Here is a 22,110-nt window from a genome sequence, read left to right as displayed (position 1 = left end):
CAGTGTCTTCTTCCATCTTGTCCTCTGTCATCAGATGTATATTGTCCCATCTCTTCTCTTTTGAAGCCAGTTTCTTGTGAGAGTTCATTCTTTTCTAAAAGGGGTTGTTTCTAAAACATTAAAGAAAATATATTGGTTAACATCAAATTACTACTTAGAAATGCAAAACAAATATTTATAATATGAGAGTACATTGGAAATGAACAGTATTTCCTGTCTTGTGACTTGTAAGGTTACTCTGAGTACAAATGTGGGAGAGCAGTAAGTAAGGGATAAATCCCAATTATGGTCAAACTTGATGAATACATATATTTAACACTTAGTAACACAATTTACTTCACTGCACATATTTGGGGAACTAGTCCAGTTTCAGATGAGAAAGGGTCTCTTAATCCACAGCTGTCCTGGGAAGCCCAGGGAATTTCTAAATCATCTTCAACCGGAGGATTTCTGAGTAAACATAATATAATACATGAAATGTGACTTCTGTCTGTGAATCTCTGGACTACTATTGATCTTCGATGCACCAGAAAGGATGTAATTGCACAGAGCAAGAACCCCAGAACTCCTCACAGGGATCCCCAGTGTACTCAGCAAGAGAATGGATCAGTGCATGCGTGTGAAAAAAACTACCCAAGGCCACGGACAGGACCATCCCAGAGGATCAGGGAGAACAGCGCCCCTCCCCCACCTATCATGTCCATTCTCAACAGCCACTCTGGGAAATGCCACTCACAGTGCACTGGGCAGAGCAGTAAATGGGCCTTGCCTCAGGGCCGGGAATAAGGAGCCCCAGATTGAACATGCTTCTGGCTCCATCTAACAGGTTTTAAAAGGCAAGACCTATAACAATCAAACTGTTTGTAAATAAATTATCTACATCCAAGGGAAAAGCTAAAGACATTTATAAGAACATAAAAATACTCAGCACCCAAAAAGTAAAATTCATGGTACCTGGCAGCCAATCAAAGACTACTAAGCATATCAAGAAGCAGGGAAATATGACCCATAAAATGAGTAAATTCATCCAAAATGACCCAGAAATGACACAAATGTTAGAATTAAAGAAAAGAACATTAACTTAGATAACATATTCATATCCCACATATTCGCAAGTCAAAGAAGGGACATAAAAGATATAAAAAGGACCTAAATAAATTTTTAAATGTGTGAGACAGTAATACAATGGATACATTAACAGCCTAGTAGACAATTCAAAAGAAGAAACTAATGTTTGTTGAGGAACAGAAACCATCTAAAAGAAAAAGAGAAAAAGTAAAAAATTACAAAAGGAAGAGAGTCTCAGGGAGATGGGGGACAGCATCAAGCAGCCTCATGTGTCTGTAGACAGGAGGGACAAAGACGTATTTGATAATGTTTATTATCACAGATTCTATTCTACACTATACTGGAGGTTCTAGTCCACGCTATCAGGCAAGAAAAGAAATACAAAAAAGATGAGAATTTGAAAAGAAAAAATAAAACTACCTCTGTTTACAGACAATATGATCACTTGTGTAGAATATCAATTGTTATCTGAAAAAAGACTACTAGAACTAAATAAATATTTCTAATAACCCAGAATATAAGATGAATATAATATTGGTTTTCTATAACATCTAATTTGGAAAAAACACAAATAATAATAGTGAAAATTATGAAATACCTAGGGATGATTACATCAAAAAGATGTGTAAGACTTGTACACTACAAACTCATAACATCGATAAGAAAAGTTAAGGAAACCTAAATAAATGGAGAGACATATTTGGTTCATGAGTTGGAAAACTCAGTATTATCGATAGATGAACTGATTCCAAACAAACCTATTGAGTCAACACATTTCCAGTGAAACTGTCGGGAAGATTTCCTGTTAGAAACTGACAAGCCGATTCTAAAATTTGTATGTCTATGTTAAAGGGCTTAGATTAGGTATAACAACTTAAAAAAAGAACAGCCCTAGCCAGTTTGGTTCAGTGGTCAGAGCACTGGCTCAAGGACTGAAGGGTTCCGGGTTCGATTCCGGCCAAGGGCACGTTCCTTGAGTGAGGCTCAGTCCCTGGCCCTGTCGGGGTGTGTGTGGGAGGCAACCGATCAATGTGTCTCTCCAACATCAATGTTTCTTCCCCCTCTCTCCCCTTCCACGCTCTCTCAAAAGGAACGGAAAAAATATCCTCAGGTGAGGATTAAAAAAAAGCAATCTACAAAACAGCCTCTGAGGCATAACAACATGAGCTTATTTATTTATTGGAATACATGAACATTCAGAGAAATATTGTGTGTGTGTGTGTATACCAGTAAGTTAATAGGGTGGCACTGGAATTACAAGCTATTTTTCTCTTAAACAGATTTAGACTCTAGCATGGCCGGGGTGGCTCAGCGGTTGAGCATTGACCTAGGATCCATGAGATCGGGGTTCCTTCTCCTTCAGGGCACATGCCTGTGTTGCAGCCACGATCCCAAGTAAGGGGCCTGCAGGAGGCAGCCGATCAATGACTCTCTCATCATTGATGTTTCTCTCTCCCTCTTTTTCCTCTTTCTGAAATCAGTACAAATATATTTTATAAAAAAACAAAAACAAAAAAACAGACTGAGACTCTAAATCATAAAATATTATATATTATTGAAAATTCAAAGCACTTACTCCAAAATTAACTGGTGGTAACAATTGAGAACTTTTCCCAAGAAATTCTGATTGTAAGAAAAAGTCAGTTATATAATTTATTTTTCGTCAGGGATTGGAAGTATAGTTTATGGTGTGAGAAAAATTCAAAAGTAGTTACATCAAATAATAGTGCAATACTTTTTATATTATAGTCAAAATATAATAATGACAGATCTATAGTAAAAATTTCCTTAACTTTCAGCTTCGTATAACGCAGATCTTTGGGGAAGCTGATCCGTCGTCGTCCTGTGTAGTGTACTTTCAAAAATCAAAACCAGCAGAAGCTTCTCTAACAGCCGAGATCAGAGGCGAAGGGAAACCTACCTTCTCGGCGCCCTCTCCTCTGCTTCTGCGCCGCTGTCCCTCTGTCCCAGCTTCTCCTTCAGCATCTTCTGTGGCCTTTGCCAGAAGCAGCATCTCGTGCCGTCCATCCCTAGAGAGCACAGTGTCACTGTCATTGGTGTTTACAAGAAGCCTCTGCAGTATTTCCACCACCAAGCAGGTCAGAGCAAGTCAGGAGCCCGACAGAAACCAGGTCCCGGGTCATGAGAGTCGCCCTGGCTTTCGGACGGGCGGCTCCCTCCTGCCCTCCGACTGGGGGTGCAGCCTGGTTGTCTCTGGCAGGGTGATTTTTACTAAACCTAAACTGAAAAAGTCTCCACCTCACACTGAGGGCTGTGGGGGTTAAGTGGTGTCTGTAACTTTCACAATCGTCTCCTTAAGAGCAGACACTGGCTCATACATATAGTTTGTGGTACGAGTCTCAGTATTTTATGTAACAACTTGTATATTATAGCTGTGAAGAAAGATTCATGTGGGTAAATTATTTAGACCTGAAATGACTTCAAGAACTATGATAGACAGCTAAAATCATTTACAAATTAAACACTGCTGCCAATTTTTCTCTTTATATTTTAAATGTATCACCCTGGCCAGTTTGCCTCAGCGTCAGCCTGTGGACTAAAGGGTCCCGGGTTCAATTCCAGCCAAGGACACGCAGCTCGGGTGCAGGCTTGATCCCCGGCCCCAGTCGGGGCTGGTGTGGGAGGCAACCAGTCAGTGTGTGTCTCTCACATCCATGTTTATGTTTCTGTTTCTCCCCACCCCCACCCCCTTCCACTCTGAAAAGTAATGGAAAAAATATCCTCCAGTGAGGACACACACACACACACACACACACACACACACACACTCTTGAAATGTCCCTCTCACCTCTTCAGTTTTTTTATGAAGACTGTTTCCTCCCTGTGTGTCCCGCTGTCATCTGTCTTCTCTGTCCATCCACAGTGGCCGCTGCTCCTCTGCTGGGAGCTCAGGTTGGTGTAATTTCCTGCTCATCGTGTCCAAGTATCTGAATAAAAGCGCGAATGCAAGTGAAGGTGAGTTGGGTGCTTCCCTTCTAGCGGCATCAGCTGCTTTGGTGTGCCCGACCCCCTCCTTGCTCACTTTTTATTTCTTGACCTACAGGAATTTCAGTTTTTCCCTCGGTTCTGCTCATGGGCTTGTAAGCCAGCGCTCCCCATATTCTGTTACACAGGTCTCCCCACCATGTCAGCTGCTCTTATGGCCAAAACTACGGTAAAATGTGGAGCAGATTCTTTCAAAACATTCTGCACAGTAATTATTCATAACTGAGTGGGCTTAGGGATATGAGTTTGCAAAGCAGGCTGGAATTACAGAAAACTGATTTCAGATCTAGAAAGAAAAACCAGATCTGAATTTCCTAAGAAAAAGATGTATCCTGGGCCCCTGCACCTTCCAAGGCCTTGATCAAACCTTCCATGTGTAGGCCGGGTCTCTGGGATGTCAACACGCTTAAGGAACTACCACAAATGAGCCCATGGAAGACAGAAGTCAGGCTGCGCAGCCCAGCCCCTCAGTGGATTAGAAGATTGCTTTCCTTTCCTCAATTTTCAGCCTTCCCCTCTCGCCTCCCCCCTGAAAAGAGCCATAATGGAAAACACCTTGGGAAAATGAAGCCAAGCAGACATGGTTTTGAATCCTAACTCTGTGACCCTAGTTCATTTTTCCTTGTGTCTAAAATTTTCTCCACTATAAAAGAGGGAAAATAATGCCATCCTTTCAAGAAAATTTCTGTGAAGATATGTGTAAAGAACATACCTGATTGCTTCATGGAAACAGGTCCTCAATAAACAGTATCTGTTCAGTTTAAAAGCCTACAACATTTTCCCCAAAATTGCTAACATCTAGCACCTCTGCGTTTAGCAATCACATTTTAGAAGTTGTTATGCATAAAATAATATGAACTTTATTTTTTTACCTTTGATCACATTTTGATAATTACATGTAAAATAATATTAAGTGATCTTCTTTCTTCTCTGCCTAATCTTTCAAGAGCTCCTCACTACAGCTAATATAAAATCCAAATTCATTACCATGGCATTGAAAAGGGCAACAGGATCTGTTTTCCGACTCTCTACAACCTAATGTCACGTCCACTAGAAACCTTTACACTCACTGAGGACAGAGAAATATTAAGCTAAGATTATTTTTCACTATAATGATGAAAAAGCTTTTATTGTTATACAAAGTGTAGTTTGATAGTTAATTTAGGAATTTAAATGATTTAAGTACACATTTACAAATTATTTTTTTAATTTGAAAACAGATTAAAACTCAGGCATATAAATGTAAACACCTTTCCCCAGTATGAAGACATTTAAATGGCAATGTGTCCACAAGGTAAGTATTTTCAGGGTTTCAATGTTACTTACTAAATTATTCCATGAAATCACTCAAAGATAAGCTCTTCCACAGCCAAGTCAGCTTTACATAAAAGACACTTTTTACCAGCACACATGGCAAGTAAGTGACACAAGATACACACAGCAGGCTGCAAACACCTTTAATCAAAATTTTCCCTCTTTTCTTATTCCCTTAAAATCCTCACTTTACTTTCAATTTTATTATAATATAAATTTATATTTCAACATCTTACTTAGGAGGATTATAATTAAATGAACAGAATACTGAGAGTATTGCCGGGCGATTTAATAACAAACACTTCTTGTCAATTCACTTATGCTTCGAAATTTTATAAAATATGAGAAAATACTGGCAATCATGGAGCTTCACACATTATTGTAATGTGTCCTGCACTTTTTAATAATCTTTCAAGCCATAGATCCAAGTAAAATCATTATACCTAATCTTTCTCTTTGTAATATAAATCTTTAGGTTTAATGCTTAATTATTCAACAAATGTGTATAAAAAGGCATAGCGCTTTGAAACTACATGGGTTCAATGACAGCTTTGTTGACTCAGTAATTCATATAACTGTTGAGAAGTTTTCAGCAACTTATTTAGATTATGTTTATTAATATAGTACAGTTATAAATTTGAAAAAAATCCAAGTAAATCAAAGAGCATTTAAGTCAAAGGTAATGCTTAGTTAGCACTTCTCTAAGTGCCAGGCCCCTTCCCAAGTGCTCTACAGGTCTCACCTCACTTAATCCTCATAACAACCCTGTCAGTCCTCATTTTGCACAAGAGGAAACTGAGGCACAGGGAAGAATCCTCTCAAGCGCACACAGCAATAAAGAGAGCTGAGATTTCAACCCAGAGAGTGCTGGCTCCCAAAGTTAGTCTTTGATGATAAATCAAAATACCTACTCCAATTTATCACCACGAACAATTTCATAGGTGTTTATATACATTTGTAAAGCAAATCTTACTACTTTCAAATATTAACTCTCACTAGGGAAAGAAAATGATTCAGTAAGCATTAAAAATGAAAAATTTTTGATTTACAATTTAAAAGGTCACAGTACTCTAGAATTGCAAAGTCTAGTTTTAATTTTGTGTGGGAAACAATCTGAAATTGAACTTGAGGATTCATTACTGCAAACAAGTGCGTTACTGGAAGCCAAAACCATACACACCACACAAGCCAATGAAATGAATGTTTGTGCAGAATGTAGTATTCACAATGGGGAAAACTTCAGGATCAAATAAAAATTCTATCTAACCTTTTCCAAGTTGTACTAGTTTTTCTGTGCCTGATTAAATAATTTTACTGGCATACACTACAAAAGTTGACATAAATATAGTAATTTAGAGAAAGGAGGGAACCTAAATAAAAAGCTTGGCAGGCACGATGCTGGAACATATAAAACATGAGAGAAAGAACACACCTGGGAAAGAGGGAAAAAGAGGTCAAATAGATTGTTACCTGGAAAAAAATGTCAATGTAGGTTAATTTAACTTGTCAACATGTAAGGTAAATTCTCACATTTTCAGCTAAGAAAACTTTTCAAATTTATACAATTATAAAACACAAACTTAAAATATGGTATTATTTATATCCACTTTTAAAATAAGGAGAAGTAAATTGGAAAATTACTAAGGTATATTTTTCGGAGGGGAATTCAATAGAGTATGCCCACCAATTACTGGAGAACCAAAGTTAACGTATTACGAGGCCATGGAACCTATCATGACGGAATGTACAGCACAGTCTACAGTCAGTCCGCAGTATATTCCAAGATACAAAGAAAAAATGTTACAGAAAAATCTAACTATTTCTTTACATTTTAATACAGACTGGCTTTAAGCACCTAATCTTTAAAAGAAATTTTAATTTGTTCAGCTATTCCTGCCAAAAGTTTGATAATCTTAGTGAACTATTAAACATACTTACATGCAACCCAGTAAAACCTAGAAAATATTTAAAACAATATTAATGACATTTTTTACTATCATCCTTGTGAATATTTTCTACTCATTTTCTTCTACTGTATTACCAACTCTAAAAATGGTAAATTTTTTGAAAGCTTATACTTGAAAATCCTGAAAAAGAGATGTGATAGAACTGTTCTAATTTTATAATTTCTTCCTTGCCAATGTGCTGCTCCTACAATTTGCCACTGTAACTGCAGAGCAGGAGAGGAGATTCTGACGACACAGACACATTTTAGCTCAAGGAGGAAATAGGGCATCATAGACAGTCCCACAGGGAAAGCGAGATGGATATCAGACAATCATAAGTTACTTTCTAGAAATCAGTTGGCTAATTTCTTTAAAAATAATTTCCAGAGATGATAGTCGATGGAATGCATTATAGGTAGAATAAGTCACTTATTCAATATAAGCCCTTGGAACTACCGATTACCAAAAGCCACCTGATAGCAAGATAGTTCCTAAAAAGAAAAAAGAGAACAGCCACTCTTTTCCTCTAGCTTCTGTACCACCAGAAATCTCCATTTTACGAGTTCATTCTGGCAGTTTGTAGGCCAATTATACAAGAATACTCAAAGGATAAAGGCCACAGAATATGTGATTTTCATAATGAGAGGAGTTGTTACTTAATTTCTTTTAAAGAGGATCTTTCCCTTGGCCAGGTGGCTCAGTTTTTGGAGTGTTGCAGGTTCAGATCCTGATCATGGCACACACCCGGGTTTGAGTTTGATCGCTGGTCTCCGGGCCTGTAAGGGAGGCAACCGGTAGATATTTCTCTCCCACATCTACGTTTCTCTCTCTCCCTCTCCTTACCTCTCTCTCTAACATCAATTTTTTTAAAAAAGTGAAGTCTTCAAAGTCTAAAAAACTGAAATTAAAACTCATAATTAAAATTACTTTAAAATAATTCATATACACTAACAATGTCTAAAAAGTTCAGGAGGAAAGGAAATAACTCATAATGGAAAAAAAAGTGCCCAATTTTGAACTAGGGAGCAACAAAAAATATTTAAGAAATATCTGATGTCCAAAAAGGCCCTCACCCCAATATCAAAGTAAACATTAAAGCATTTGTAACTATAGTATATAGAAATAGGTACTTTAAGCTTTCTAAATGGGAACATCAAAGCTCAAAAGGGAATGTTATGTAGGTGGTTACTAGAAATTTAGAAAAGTTTAAGATACAAATTTCCCATTTTTCCAAAAATTGAATGCAAAAATAAACAAATGTAATATCCTCTAGTAGTTGAAATAATCAAAAGGGAAATGAAAAATACTAAGGCTCATGAATTAAGCTTAGGCTAAAAGAGTTCCTCATGATGTTGAAAGTTTTCATTTTGTTTTAAGAGGAAATACTAAACTTGCTGGAAGAGGCACCTTGGTATTTCCACAGACCTTGTTACTGTAGATGAGAAGCTGACCATGTTAATTCCCCTCATTTCTCCCCTAAAAGGAAATCACTTAGCTGGGTTTGAGCAGGAGCGGTGACATTTCTCCATTCGTGGCACATGAGGGGCTCACCATGTCCCAGCCCCTCACTCCTCATTTAAGATAAGATGGCACTGGCCCGCTGCGCAGCACTAAAGTTATCGCAGCTGCGGGATTTTCTTACAGCCGCCCTGCACAGGTTTTTGTTTTCACAATATCTGGAAATGGCCTAGGAGCAGAAATCAAAGAGAGCACAGACACATTAGAAATCACAGGGCTGCAGCCTGAGCACAGAAAGCACCACCGCTGAGCCGCACATGCCGCTTCCTCAGGCGGGTGATGGCTCCTGCCCTTGGGCAGCTGCGGGCTCCCTGCCGAGCCCTTGGGCTTCTCCTTTAAGCTAATTCACTGAGGCGAGTCTCTTAGGGGCTGTGATTAGATGGCCAGAGGAACGGGGGACGGAGGATTTATTTTAAAGTTTGGGTTTTCTCAATGGTGTCTAAGGCGTGACAGGCTCCTAAAAACACTATCACCTGTTGCCTGCGCACTTGGTCCCTTAAATATAATAAACACACGGGGACAAAATGAGTGTTTCCTCAGCAACTTAAATTCTACCCAGTCTTTATTAGCTATTATCTGCTCTAAGCAAATTTAAATGAGACAGGCTTCTGCTGTACTTTCCTGAAAGGTAGGAAAGATCTAATGACTGAAGCACCACAAGGTACTGTTTCACTTGCACTTTAATTATGGTAGAAACACGCCGTTTCCTAAAGTGCGATCGAAGTCCCACAGAAAGTGTCCATTTTGAACGTGTCCATTTCAGTTGTGAATAATTTTGTTGTATCACCAAAGGTCATAAGCCATAAATATGACTGTTTCATGTACTTTACCATTTCCATTAAAAGCCCATGTACTTTCTACTCCGAGTATTTCGAACACACATTCCACAATTAATACAGGTCCCTCAGGTGAGCTTGTCTAACAAACTCACGGGACTGAACTGTGACATATACAGAAAAGGCATGAACTTGCAAAGTGAGTTAAGATGGTAAGTAGGTTATGTTTGTAGATATGATTAGTGATTCAATTTTAAGAAATTATTCATGTATGGTTACAAAAAAGAACAGTTTCAAAAAAACCATCAAAGATTAAATTTGATTTAAAATACTCTGAATCATAGTCACAGAAAACATAATTTTCTTAAACCGTGGGATTCTTCCTATCAGCCATAAAAGATACCAGAAATATGTGAAAGAGTTAATAAGTCGTCTTCACCCTGGTAGTTTAAAAAGCTTTTCATTTTCCTACATAATCTGATTTACCCACAGATGGTGTCTGGTGTCTGGTGGAAACCCCACTCTGTGACTCCGCAGCCTTACCTCCAGGGCCTGTGCTCTTTCTTTTCGCAGACAAGCAAATTCATTAGGCAATTTGTGGTCACGTGCTAGGGACCGAAGGTCAAAATAATATTTGGCATAGACACTGGCAGAGACGTGCAGACGAAACCGGAGTAGAAATAAATACTGCGTCTCCAGCTCATTTCTGAGGAAGAAGGAAAACACAAAACCCGCGCGGGCTCGTCAGTCCCGGGCGCCCGCAGGCCCGGCTCAGCCCGAGGCTGCTCTGACTTAGTTACGAGACTGCAGAGGCCCCGCTGCGCTGCTGCGCTAACGCTCAGACAGCGCCCAGGGCGCAGGGCGGGGGCCCTTCCGCACCCCAGCACTTTGAGTTCGGGACAAGGGGGAGCAGGGGACGTCCCCCTGAGCCCTGTGCTGCTGGCCCGGGCTCGTTCCCCAGAGTCCCGGCGGCACAGCTGGAGGCTCCCGCTCCTCCCCGCGCACAGGCCCCGCTGCGGTGCGGGCGGCAGGAGCTGCGGGGCTGTTTCTCAGCTCTGAGACCCTGCGGGCTTCCTCACCAGGCCTGTGCCAGGAAGGGGGGCTCATGAAAGGAGAGATGTGCCAACACAGGAGTGGGCACATCGCCATGGCAGCAAACGGAGCACTGAGAGCTGCCACTATTATCTTAGAGGGACAAGTCTTGAGGCAACAAGGAATCACCTCTAGTAAATACATAAATAAAGATGCCACACTCAGGGGGAAAGGGGAACCCTCCCCGCCCCCAGTGCACGGGGCTAATGTCAAAGGGCACATGCAAGTTTCTGTTCACCTGAACCTTACTGGGGAGAGAAACTGTCACTTTCACAGACCTGGATGCACTTTTAAAACTTTGGAAGGCAGAAGATTACAGATCGATGTCTTGGCTGGACTAAGCCCACCTTATGATATGGCTTCTGAGCGAGCACTAGAGTCAAACTCAAACAGTGTTCCCCACGCTGGGGATGAGATCCCGAAATGTTCAGCCTGCCCTGCCCCTTCCCAGAACAGCAGGGGTCGGACATTCCCAGGTGAGCTGCGTTCAATAAAGGAGGAAAGGAAATTTGGGAGCAGTCCCTTTGCTATGTGACCATAGTGCTGTCACTTTCAAGAAGTTAAATAAATATAAAATTACAGTAAATTGTACTACTTCACAGTCATCCCTTGATAGTCATTAATAAAATGATAAATACCTCAACAAACATAAGAGAAGCTTTTCAAACATATTTGCTTTCCTAGTTTTAAAGCTTTAATATTTTATCCATTGGATAGGTCAGGAAAAGCTTAATGTTCTCCGGTATGGAGAACAGTCAGAATATGAGCGGAAATCAGGTTTTCCTCACTTGTTACACTTCAAACCTAACTCAACCTACTTCCAAAATTAATTTCCTGTTCAAATGGACACAAGTCTATAGAAATGTAAACCAGGTAATATTCTGATAATTAGATAAACAATACTTAATACAGGAATAGATGCACTTTACTGTCCCATTTACATTTTCATCACAACTGCACATTAATTGTGACGTTTAGCACCTTCCTAGGGTCACCATGCGTGTTAACAGGGATTAATCATGAAGCAAAGCGTGATGCCTACAGATCATGCAGCGTCTGGTTTTTTGTTTGTTGTTTTTTTAGTTTTCCAATGGCTACATGGCTGAAAGGCAGGCTATTCACAGGCATAGCAAATTGCCTGAGTAGCAGCTGCTCAGTTCAACTTATTTTTTGAAGGAAAATCATATATATTTTTTTTTACTTTTTTTTTTTTTTTACTTTTAAATTTTATTTTTGTTTAAAATATTACAGATGTCCCTGGAAAATCATATTCTAAAAAGACACATTGATGTTGGAAAGTTTTAAGAAAAAGCTGATAGACACCAATTTTTCAGTTTAGACTCCAAGGAGATCACTACCAATAGGAGACAACACCAGGTGGATGATACCAATGTACATGAAACAAGGTTATAGTGTCTTCCAATTACCAAAGATCATAAACAAAAGCAGTCTATTATAAACATAGCTCCCGGGGTTTCTCTGTTCATACTCAAAAACCATTCTCTACAAGTGGTCTGTACCTAGACACTGCAGCCATTTCCCCAGAAGCTCACATCGATGACACCTCACGCATTTCCCTGCAGGTTCTCTGATGTTATAACTAGAACCAGAGCCGCACCAGCTGAGTCGCAGGTTTTTAGAAAACTTCAGCTGCCACCATGGTGGAGCTAGTGTTCAGGAGCACAAATTATCCTTCCCTTAAGGGACCAGATGGAAGACTGATGACAGTGGTGTCAAAGTCACTTTAGCTTCTGCAACTTCCCCCCAAAAAGTAATTGCATTGGTTTCAAATTTATTATTTACTGTCATACCCTTTGCTAAGATCACTACCAGCAAGGTCACTCTGACTACTCAGTTTACATGATTATCAAAGTCTGCTTTTCTACCAAAAGCCACGTTGAAAGCTACTGATAATCCCTGGCCCCTTCTCTTCATCACAACTATTCTCACTTTAGTTCTCAATATGCATTTTGGTCATTCTGAAAGGCTCTTCTCTAGAGTAACAAGCAAAGGTAACAGAAACAAATTCTGCCTACTGCCCATCATCATCTCAATTTCCTATGATGTTAAATATAATCTAGAGGGGTCCTTTCACATTTTCTTAAATGCCACCCACAAACACATTTTTCAAAATTGTTATGAAATTTATTGAGGTCATACTGGTTAATCAAATTACATATATTTTAAGCATACAATTCTCTGATATATCATCTGTATATAGCATTGTGTGCAGACCACCCCAAAGTCAAATCTTTTTTCATCACCAGATATTGGATCCCCTTTACACAAAGACATTTTCACTGTCAAGCAGGCACTCTGTCTGCTGGAAATACCTTTTGGGCTCATCCTGCCTACCGCATTCAGGGCCCTTCACAGCAGCTCTGGTGGCCCGATCAAAACTCCTTGTGATGTTTGGGGTTCCACTCCCATCTCTGCATGCCAGCTCTGAGGAGCACCCTCATGGGTAACCCATGGCCTCCCACAAAGCACTGCTGTGGTTGCTGAGTGCCCCTGAAAATTCTCAAACGGGGTGGGCACTGGGAGAGGCCAGTGATGTTTGTCTAACTGCCTGAGAGGTAGGACCTTCCTAAATCATCAGATCTATTTTTAAACATGTGAAATGCTCATTAAAGAGCAGGAGAGAGCACAAGAATCTGAAACCTATATATGTGGCTAATCCTCTATCATGGTTTCTTTAACAACAGAACTTTAGATAAAAGGAGAAAAAGACCAGTAAATGCAAATATACAATGTGTGACTCAGGTTTAAGCTAGAACCAGCTCAATAGTCTAGTGGCGCTAAGGCCATAACAGTGGCCAAAAATTTACTTCAAAGGCCAGATGTATGCCCCTTAAACACGGACTGGGGACAACAGAAAAATGTTGAGTGGGATCCAAAATGGTGGTAGAGCAGGTAAAAGTTACCCTCACTCCTCCCAGGACAAAATTGGAACTACAACTAAAGTACAGAGCCATCAAGTTGAATAACCAATAGAAGACTAGCTGAACAGAAGTCTCATAACCAAGGATTTATGAAGAAGCCACATCGAGAGGCTTCTGGTAGGAAGGGTAGAGATTGAAAAGGGCTGGCCCCGGCTCCCACGTGCACTGGCCAAGCACCCAGAGGGCTATCTCAGCTACAAAGGTCTCCTCTTAAAGCACAGGGGCTCAGCCCCACGCCCAGCTCCCCAGCCCAGAGCACCAGAGCCAGGAAAAGGAGCCCACACAACATCTGGCTATGAAAATCATCAGGGATCTGTCTTCCAGGGAGAGACAGGAGTCTCATAGAAACCCAGGTCCCGTCCTCAAGAGCCAGCACACAAAATCTTGTTTATGGTCACTTACCCTAAGCACAAACAAAACACGGTGTCTCAGTGCAGACTAGTGAAAAGAAACTGGGATGTGTGGCTCTGGGGAAAGAGCTAAGGGACAGCTGCCAGGATCTCTGTGCTGAGTCCCTCTCCCCCACTGCCCACAGACATCATCTTTCTTCGTTGAGGACGCTTTTCTTATGACATCAGCCTGAGAGAATGCATAACCCCACCCTCCGACTCTCTGTCCTCTCATTCCGCAGAGCTCATATCCAACAGAAAATTCAGCTACCTGGGCCCAGGGTGTAGGGGTCTGGGCAGATTCAGGGTGTGTCAGAGACTGAGTTGTATGGCTTTGGTTCAGGGGCCTTTTCCTCCCATCCCCATTCCTTAGAGCTTAACAAGTGCCACCCCAGCCTCATAAGAGATCCACTAGCTCCACCTTCTGGAATCCTAACAGCCCTGCCGTGTTGCGCTGGGGATCTCCAGGAGGTCCCGGCTGAATCAAGGACAGACTGAATTGCGTAGCTTCAAGTCAGGGGCCAATGTTCCCTCTGATGTTCAACTGCTGCAGAACCATCCCTTCAAACCACCAAATCTTGGTTTGTTTGGGCCTGAGAAACTCTGTTGGTTGACCCTACATGACTCTCTGAGACACCATTCCACCAAAAATGTCTATGTGCACCCAGCATTTGTCAACTGGCCTTGATGTACCCTGGGAATTTTTTTCTGAGTGGCCTGAGACTCAGCACTGGCACCAAGTTTGAATTTGTATCAGCCTGATGAACACCATTTGCCCCTCCCTGATGACTCACTGAGACCCTAACTCAAGTAACTTGGTACTGCCAGAGGCTCTTTTAGTGACTGAGCTTAACAGGCACCCTCCAAGTGGAGGCAGGTAAAGGTGGATTGTGAAGTGCCTTGGGACTCTGGCTGACCTACACCAAAGCTCGCTGCTGGTGGGAGGCGGCCTTGATGAGCAGCTTGGCCCTTCCCATGCACTCCCAGTCAAAGCAAGGGCAGCAGCAAACTGTGACTCACTTTATAGCTCCAAGATGATTGCCCAAGGCCAGTCACAGGTAGAGTCTGACACTGACCTGCACTGAGTCAACCCCAAAAGGCCTCAAAGCCAATATACCCAGTGGCAAGATTGAGAAAGCATCAGAACAGGAAGCAATTAGCTCCATGAGCAGCACATCCAAAGGGAGATCTCAGGAAGCAAAGAGCCTGCTGAGGTGAATTTTGCTTCATGTGGAAGCTCCTGCACAGCAGCTCATACACTGTGGTCAAGGTCAATCCTCACAGTCAATCAGCATGAGGATCAATCCCACACACAGATGGGCCAACAGCAATGATGACTAAACTACAACAGAAGGACTTACCTATCTCACACAAGAAATATTCTTGGAGCACCAGTTAATGTGATTCCAGAGTGTGCCATGGGTGCCACAGGATACCTACTAGATAAAGCCACCCTACCAAGGCAGAGAGACATAGCAGAATGACTTAATACACAGAAACAAACACAGAGACGTAGTCAAAATGGGGAGACAAAGAAAGATGCCTCAAATGAAAGAACAGAAGAAATCTCCAGAAAAATAATTAAATAAAATGAAATCAAGCAATCTACAGGATACAGAGTTCAAAACAGTGGTTATAAGGATGCTCAAGAAACTTGGTGAGAACTTCAACAGCATGAAAAAGAACCTAGAAATCATAAAATAGAACTACTCAGGCCCTGGTCAGTGTTGCTCAGTGTTTAGGGCATCACTGTGAGCACCGAAGGGTCATGGGTTTGATTCCCGGTCAAAGGCACATACCTGGGTTGCTGGTTCACACTCTGCCCCCAGCCTGTGTGCACGCAAGAGGCACCCAGTCGATGTGTCTCTCTCACATCGATGATCCTCTCTCTCTCCACCTTTCTCCCTCCCTTCCTCTATTCTACTCTCTCTGAAAAGCAATGGAAGAATATCCTCAGGTGACTATAACAAACAAAGAACCAGTCAAAAGGAAGAATATCTGAAATGAAGAGTACACTTTAAAGAATAACCAGTAGTTTACATGAAGTAGAGGACTCAATTAGTGATTTGGAAACAAGGCAAAAGAAAATAAACAAAACGGCAAAAAGAAAACAAAATTGTAAAAAATGAGGATAGTTTAAGGGACATCTGGGACAACATGCAGAATAACAATATCAGCATCATAGGGATCCCAGAAGGAAAAAAGAGAGACCATGTGAGCATGTAATTAAGATCTTATTTGAAGAAATAATGACTATAAATTTCCCTAACCTGGTGAAGGAAAAAGACACCGAAGTCCAGGAAGTGCAGAGAGTCCCAAACAAGATGAGCCCAAAGAGGCTCACACCAAGATAAATCACAATTAAAGTGGCAAAGATTAAAGACAAAGAGAGAACCTTCAAAGCAGCAAGAGAAAAGCAATTAGTTACCTAAATGCTAGCTCCCAAAAGAATGCAACTGATTTTTTTTTTTTTTAGTTAAAGCCTTCCTTTTTATCTTTTAATTTTATCTTTATTGTTTAAAGTATTATAGATGTCTCTTCCCTCCCCTTAGACCCCTTCCACTCTACACCCACCTCGTCCCCAAACTTTTACTTCACTATTTTCTGTGTCCATGTATTGTGCATATATGCCTATAAGTTCTTTGCTTAATCTCTTCCAAAACTCCCCCTTTCCCTCTGATACACATCAGTCTGTTGCATGCTTCACTGACTAAAATTATGGAACGCTGCACAAATTTGCACGTCATCCTTGTGCACAGGCCATGCTAATATCTAGTAAGTGAGCACTGTAACTGATTTCTCAACAGAAACATTTCAGGCCACAGGCACAGGCAGGACATATTCAAAGTGATGAAAAGAGAGGATCTACAAGCAAGACTACTCTACCCACCAAGACTATCATTTAAAATTGAAAAAGAAAGAAAGAGCTTCCTAGACAAGAAAAAGCTAAAGCAGTTCATTAATACCAAAACAGAACTACAGGAAAAGTAAAGGATCTTCTTTAAGAATATAAAAGGAAAAACATACACATAGTTAGAAGGAATGAAATGGTATTAATACATATCAATGAATCATCACTTTAAATGTCAATTACTTGAATGCTCGAATCAAAAGACAAAAGGTAGCTGACTGAATAACAATAGAAGACATATATATTCTGTCTACATGAGACCCAACTAAGATGAAAGAAACATGGAGACTGAAAGTAAACGGATGGTAAAAGATATTTCATGCAAATGGGAAAAAAAGCTGGGGTACCAATACGTATATCTGACAAAATAGACTTTAAAAAAGAGGTTATAATAAGAGACAAAAAGGACACTACACAGTGATAAAGGGATCAATCCAACAAGAGGATATAACCCTTGTAAATATTTATGCACAAATATAGGAGCACCTAAATATATAAAGCAGCTACAGAATCCACAGTAATTCAGTTACAGGAGGAGATTTGAACATCCCAATTGACATAAATAGATAGGCCTTTCAGAAAAGAAAATCAACAAGGAAACACCCATCTTAAATGACACACGAGACCATATGGATTCAATGGATATTTTCAGAGACTTTATCCTCAAAGAAGCACAATATACTTCAAGTGCACAGAGAATATTTTCTAAAATAAACTGCATGTTAGGACACAAAACAAGTTTCAATAAATTTATGGAAACTGAAATCATATCAAGCATCTTCTCTGACTAATTTTTAGTGTATAATACTAAAAGTTAATTACAAAATAAACTGAAAAACACACAAACACATGGAGACTGAATAACATCTAACTGCCCTGCTGGGTTGCTCATTTGGTTGGAGCATAGTCCCATACACCAAAGGTTTGAGGGTTCGATTCTCTATGAGGACACATACCTAGGTTGTAGATTCGATCCCTGGTGTGGGCACGTATGGGAGGCAGCGGATCAAGGTTCCTCTCTCTCTCTAAGAATCAATAAATACATATCCTCAAGTGAAGATTTAGAAAAATTAAGTAGCATTTAACTAAACTATCAATGGGTTAACAATTAGATCAAAAAAGAAATCGAAAGGTACCTTGAGACAAATGAAAATGAAAACACAACAACCCAAAATATATTAAATACACCAAAAGCAGTTCTAAGATGGAAATTCATATACCAGTATTCCTCAAGAAATAAGAAAAATTTTAGTAAACCATCTAACATTATGCCTAAAAGAATGTCAAAAAGAATAACAAACAATGCCCAAATTGAGTAGAAGGAAGAAAATAATAAGACCATAGTGGAAATAAAATAAAAATTTTAAAAATCATAGAAAAGATCAATAAACCAAGATCTGGTTTTCTTTGAAAAAATAAGCAAGATGATAAACCTTTAGCCAGATTCATCAAGAGAGAAAGGACTCAAATAAATAAAAGCAGGAATGAAAGAGTAGGAACTGACAGCAAAGAAATACAAAGGATTATAAGAAAAGATTATGAACAAGTATATTCCAACAAATTAGATAACCTAGAAGAGATAAATTCCTAGAAATATACAATCTTCTAAAGCTGTACAAAAAAGAAATAGAAAATCTGAATAGACTGATTACAGCTAATAAAATAGAAGCTGTAATAATTAAAATAAAAAACAAAACTTCCAACAAGCAAAAGTTCTGGACATGATGTCACAGGTAAATTTTACCAGATATTCAAAGAACTGACACCAATCCTTCTCAAACTATTCCAAAAAATTCAAGACGATGGAAGACTCCCAAGCTTATTTTATGAGGACAACATTATCCTAATTCCAAAACCAGATAAATACACTAAAAAGAAAGAAAATTATACTATACTATCCCTGATGAACATAGATATAGAAATCTTGAAAAAAATATTAGCAACCTGAATTCAGCAATACATTAAAAAGATCATACACCATGATTAAGTGAACTTTATTCCTAGGATACAAAGTCTGTCCAATATCTGCAAATCAATTTACATGACACACATAAATATGAACAAAACAAAAGGTAAAACTATATGGTCATATCAAGAGATGCAGAAAAAAATTTCACGAATTCCATAACCCATTTATGATAACAACTCTCAGCAAAGTATGAACAGATGGAACATATCACAACATAATAAAGGCCACATATAACAAACACACAGCTAACATCACACTCAATGAAGAAAAACTGCAATAGTTTCCCTTAAGATCAGAACCAGGACAGGGATGTCCACCTTCACCACTCTTATTCAACATAGTACTGGAAGTCCCAGCCAGAGTCATCAGACAGTAAGAAAAAGTAAAAGGCCACAGAATTGGAATGGAATAAGTAACTGTCATATAATTTCCTAATGACATGTTACTATGTATAGAAAAGTCTAAAGATTACACCAAAAAACCTACCAGAACTGACAAATGAATTCAGTAAAGTAGCAAGATACAAGATAAATATCCAGAAATCAGTTGCACTTTTATATGCCAATAATGAACTATCAAAAAGGCAAACTACAAAACAATCGCATATATAATTGCAACAAAAAATACCTAAGAATAAATGTAACCAAAGAGGTAAAAAGACCTCTATACTTGGAAAATTACAAGACACTCAAGAAAGAAGGTGAAGAAGATACAAATAAATGGAAGCATATACCATGCTCATGGATAGAAAGAAATAACATCTTTAAAATGTCTATACTACACAAAGCAATCTACAGATTCAATTAAATTCCTATCAAGATAACAAAGATGTATTTTACAGAAGTAGAACAAATAAGCCAAAATTTTATATGGAACAAGAAAAGACCCTGAATAGTCAGAGCAATTGAGAGAAAAACAAACAAGGTTGGAGGTATCATGCAACCTGATTTCAAACTATACTACAAGCGTATAGTAATCAAAACAGCATGGTAACGGCATAAAAACAAACCTATAGATCGATGGAACAGAATGGAAAGCCCAGAAAGAAACCCACACCTATATGGTAAATTAATACTTGACAACGCAGGAGGGATCAGTCAATGGAGTAAAGTCAGTCAACTCAATAAATGGTGTTGGGTAAATTAGACAGATACTTCCAAAAAATGAAAGTAGACCACCTCCTTACACCATATACAAGAATAAACTCAAAATGAATTATTAAATTTAAGATTCAAAACCATAAATTTCCTAGAAGAAAACAGGCAGTAAAACCTGGGACATTTCTCTTAGTAATATTATTTTGCTAATAGATTACCTAAGCAAGTGAAACAAAAGAAAAAATAAGCAAATGGGACTACATCAAACGAAAAAGTTTTAACACAGCAAAAGAAAACATCAACAAAATAAAAAGACCACCTACTGATGGGAAAGCATATTTGACAATGATATATCTGGTAAGGGGGTTATTATTCACAATTTATAAAAAACATATATAACTCAACAGGAAAAATAAAAACAATCCAAATAAAAATGGACAGGGAACCTGAACAGACACTTCTCTAAAGAGGACACACTGATGGAAAACAGACATATAAAAAGATGCTCAACATCACTAATCGTGAGAGAGATGCAAATTAAACCACAATGAGATTTCCCCCCACACCTGTCAGAATGTCCATCATCAATAAATCATCAAACAGCAAGTGTTGAGGAGGATGTGGGGAAAAGGGAACACTGCACACTTTTGGTGGGAATGCAGATTGGTGCCGTCATTGTGGAAAACATTATGGACTTTCTTCAAGAAATTACAAAGGGAACTGCTTTATGACTCAGTGATTCCACTTCTGGGTATGTATTTGAAGAACCCAAAACACGAATTCAAAACAATCTATGCCCTCTGTGTTCACTGCAGTATTATTTACAATCCTCAAGCTATGGAAGCAACTCAAGTGCCCATCAATAGATGAGTGGATGAAAAAGCAATGGCATATTCCTCAGCCATGAAAAGAAATCTTTCCATAGAGTGAAATCTTACCATGTGTGAGAGCATGGATGGACCTAGAGGGGATTATGCTAAGTGGAATAAGTCAGTCAGAGAAATACAAATAGCACATCATTTCCCTTTGCAAAGCGTATGATTTTCTAACCATGATGCTGTACACCTGAGACTAATACAAAATAATATTGAATGTAAACTCTAACTGGAAAAAAGAATAAATAAGTAAAAATGAAAAAGAGGGGAAGAAAAAGACTGGAACTGGTAGACTGCTTTCAGAAAGCCATGAAGATATTAATAGCACTGTTGTTTTAGGATGTTAGCTTGTAAAATATTTCCAAATAAACATCAGAAAATTACATTTCAAATTATCACGAAGATTATTAAAACAATAGCACATGAAGGCCTACTGATTAGTGAGGGATATGAATTGTTATAGCAAATGTGGATAGAAAAATGAATGTACTTGTATGCCTCATTCAGTTCTCTGCACAATGGAACCTTTAAAAATATTTCTTAATATGTAAACATTATGGGGGCAAAAGAGGTATTGGAAAATGGTGAGAAAGTTCACCAAAACCTTGCAAACTCACATGTCCTTGAGTGTGATGCCCCGGTGGATTTGGCAGAAGCGATAATTCCGTACAACCCAGTCGCGCAGATACTTGGCAGCAAGAAGAATGGCTCCCAGAACAATTCTCCTCCAGTTCGTGGGGCAAATGTCGATCTCAGCATAAACTGTAAGTCTTTCTAAGTAAATCTGCAAAAGTAGAACACTGGTCTTTGATTCTAGTTCAGTTTAAGTGCTGCGGTAAGAACCGTTAGGAATGACAGATTTCATCTGTTTCTGACACGCCTTTTACTCTTAGGTTCTACAGAGGCTGCTCGGCCAGCCAAAGCCAGAGGCCAAGTCACAGCTGCAAATCAAATACTTTTGTTGCTTACTTTGCCCATTTTTCCCCAGCCCACTTTTTGGTCACAGGAATGAATGGACACCTCAGCAAAGGGCTCCCTGAAGGAATGTTATTACCATCCCACTTGTAAAGGGCAGCACACCCAGGCCCGGCGCAGATGCCTGAGTGCCTGCCATGCGCGCTGCTTCATACCTGGCTGGTAGTTATGGGGCGATTTTACGTTAACACTTGAATATTTAAATCCCTGGAAATACTGAGCACATTTGTAT

General features: G+C 39.5%; 1 protein-coding gene across 1 annotated transcript in view; it reads right to left on the bottom strand.

The window, feature by feature from the left end:
• Positions 1–8,664: 8,664 nt before the first annotated feature.
• LOC148094325 (cyclin-Y-like protein 1) overlaps positions 8,665–22,110 on the bottom strand; it is a 41,787-nt gene continuing 28,341 nt past the window's right edge. The window contains exons 8-10 of the mRNA XM_087815757.1: positions 21,521–21,687; positions 10,172–10,334; positions 8,665–9,021 (exon numbers count right to left, since the gene is read on the bottom strand). Coding sequence (XP_087671883.1) covers positions 8,911–9,021; positions 10,172–10,334; positions 21,521–21,687 — 441 coding nt within the window. The 3' untranslated portion in view covers positions 8,665–8,910. The remainder of the gene's footprint in view (positions 9,022–10,171; positions 10,335–21,520; positions 21,688–22,110) is intronic.

This window comes from Miniopterus natalensis, chromosome 1 (genome assembly GCF_054644295.1).
Source record: "Miniopterus natalensis isolate mMinNat1 chromosome 1, mMinNat1.hap1, whole genome shotgun sequence".
Taxonomy (NCBI): Eukaryota; Metazoa; Chordata; class Mammalia; order Chiroptera; family Miniopteridae; genus Miniopterus; species Miniopterus natalensis.
Note: the sequence above shows the minus strand (reverse complement) of the source record. Positions and strands in the feature narration are given on the sequence as shown.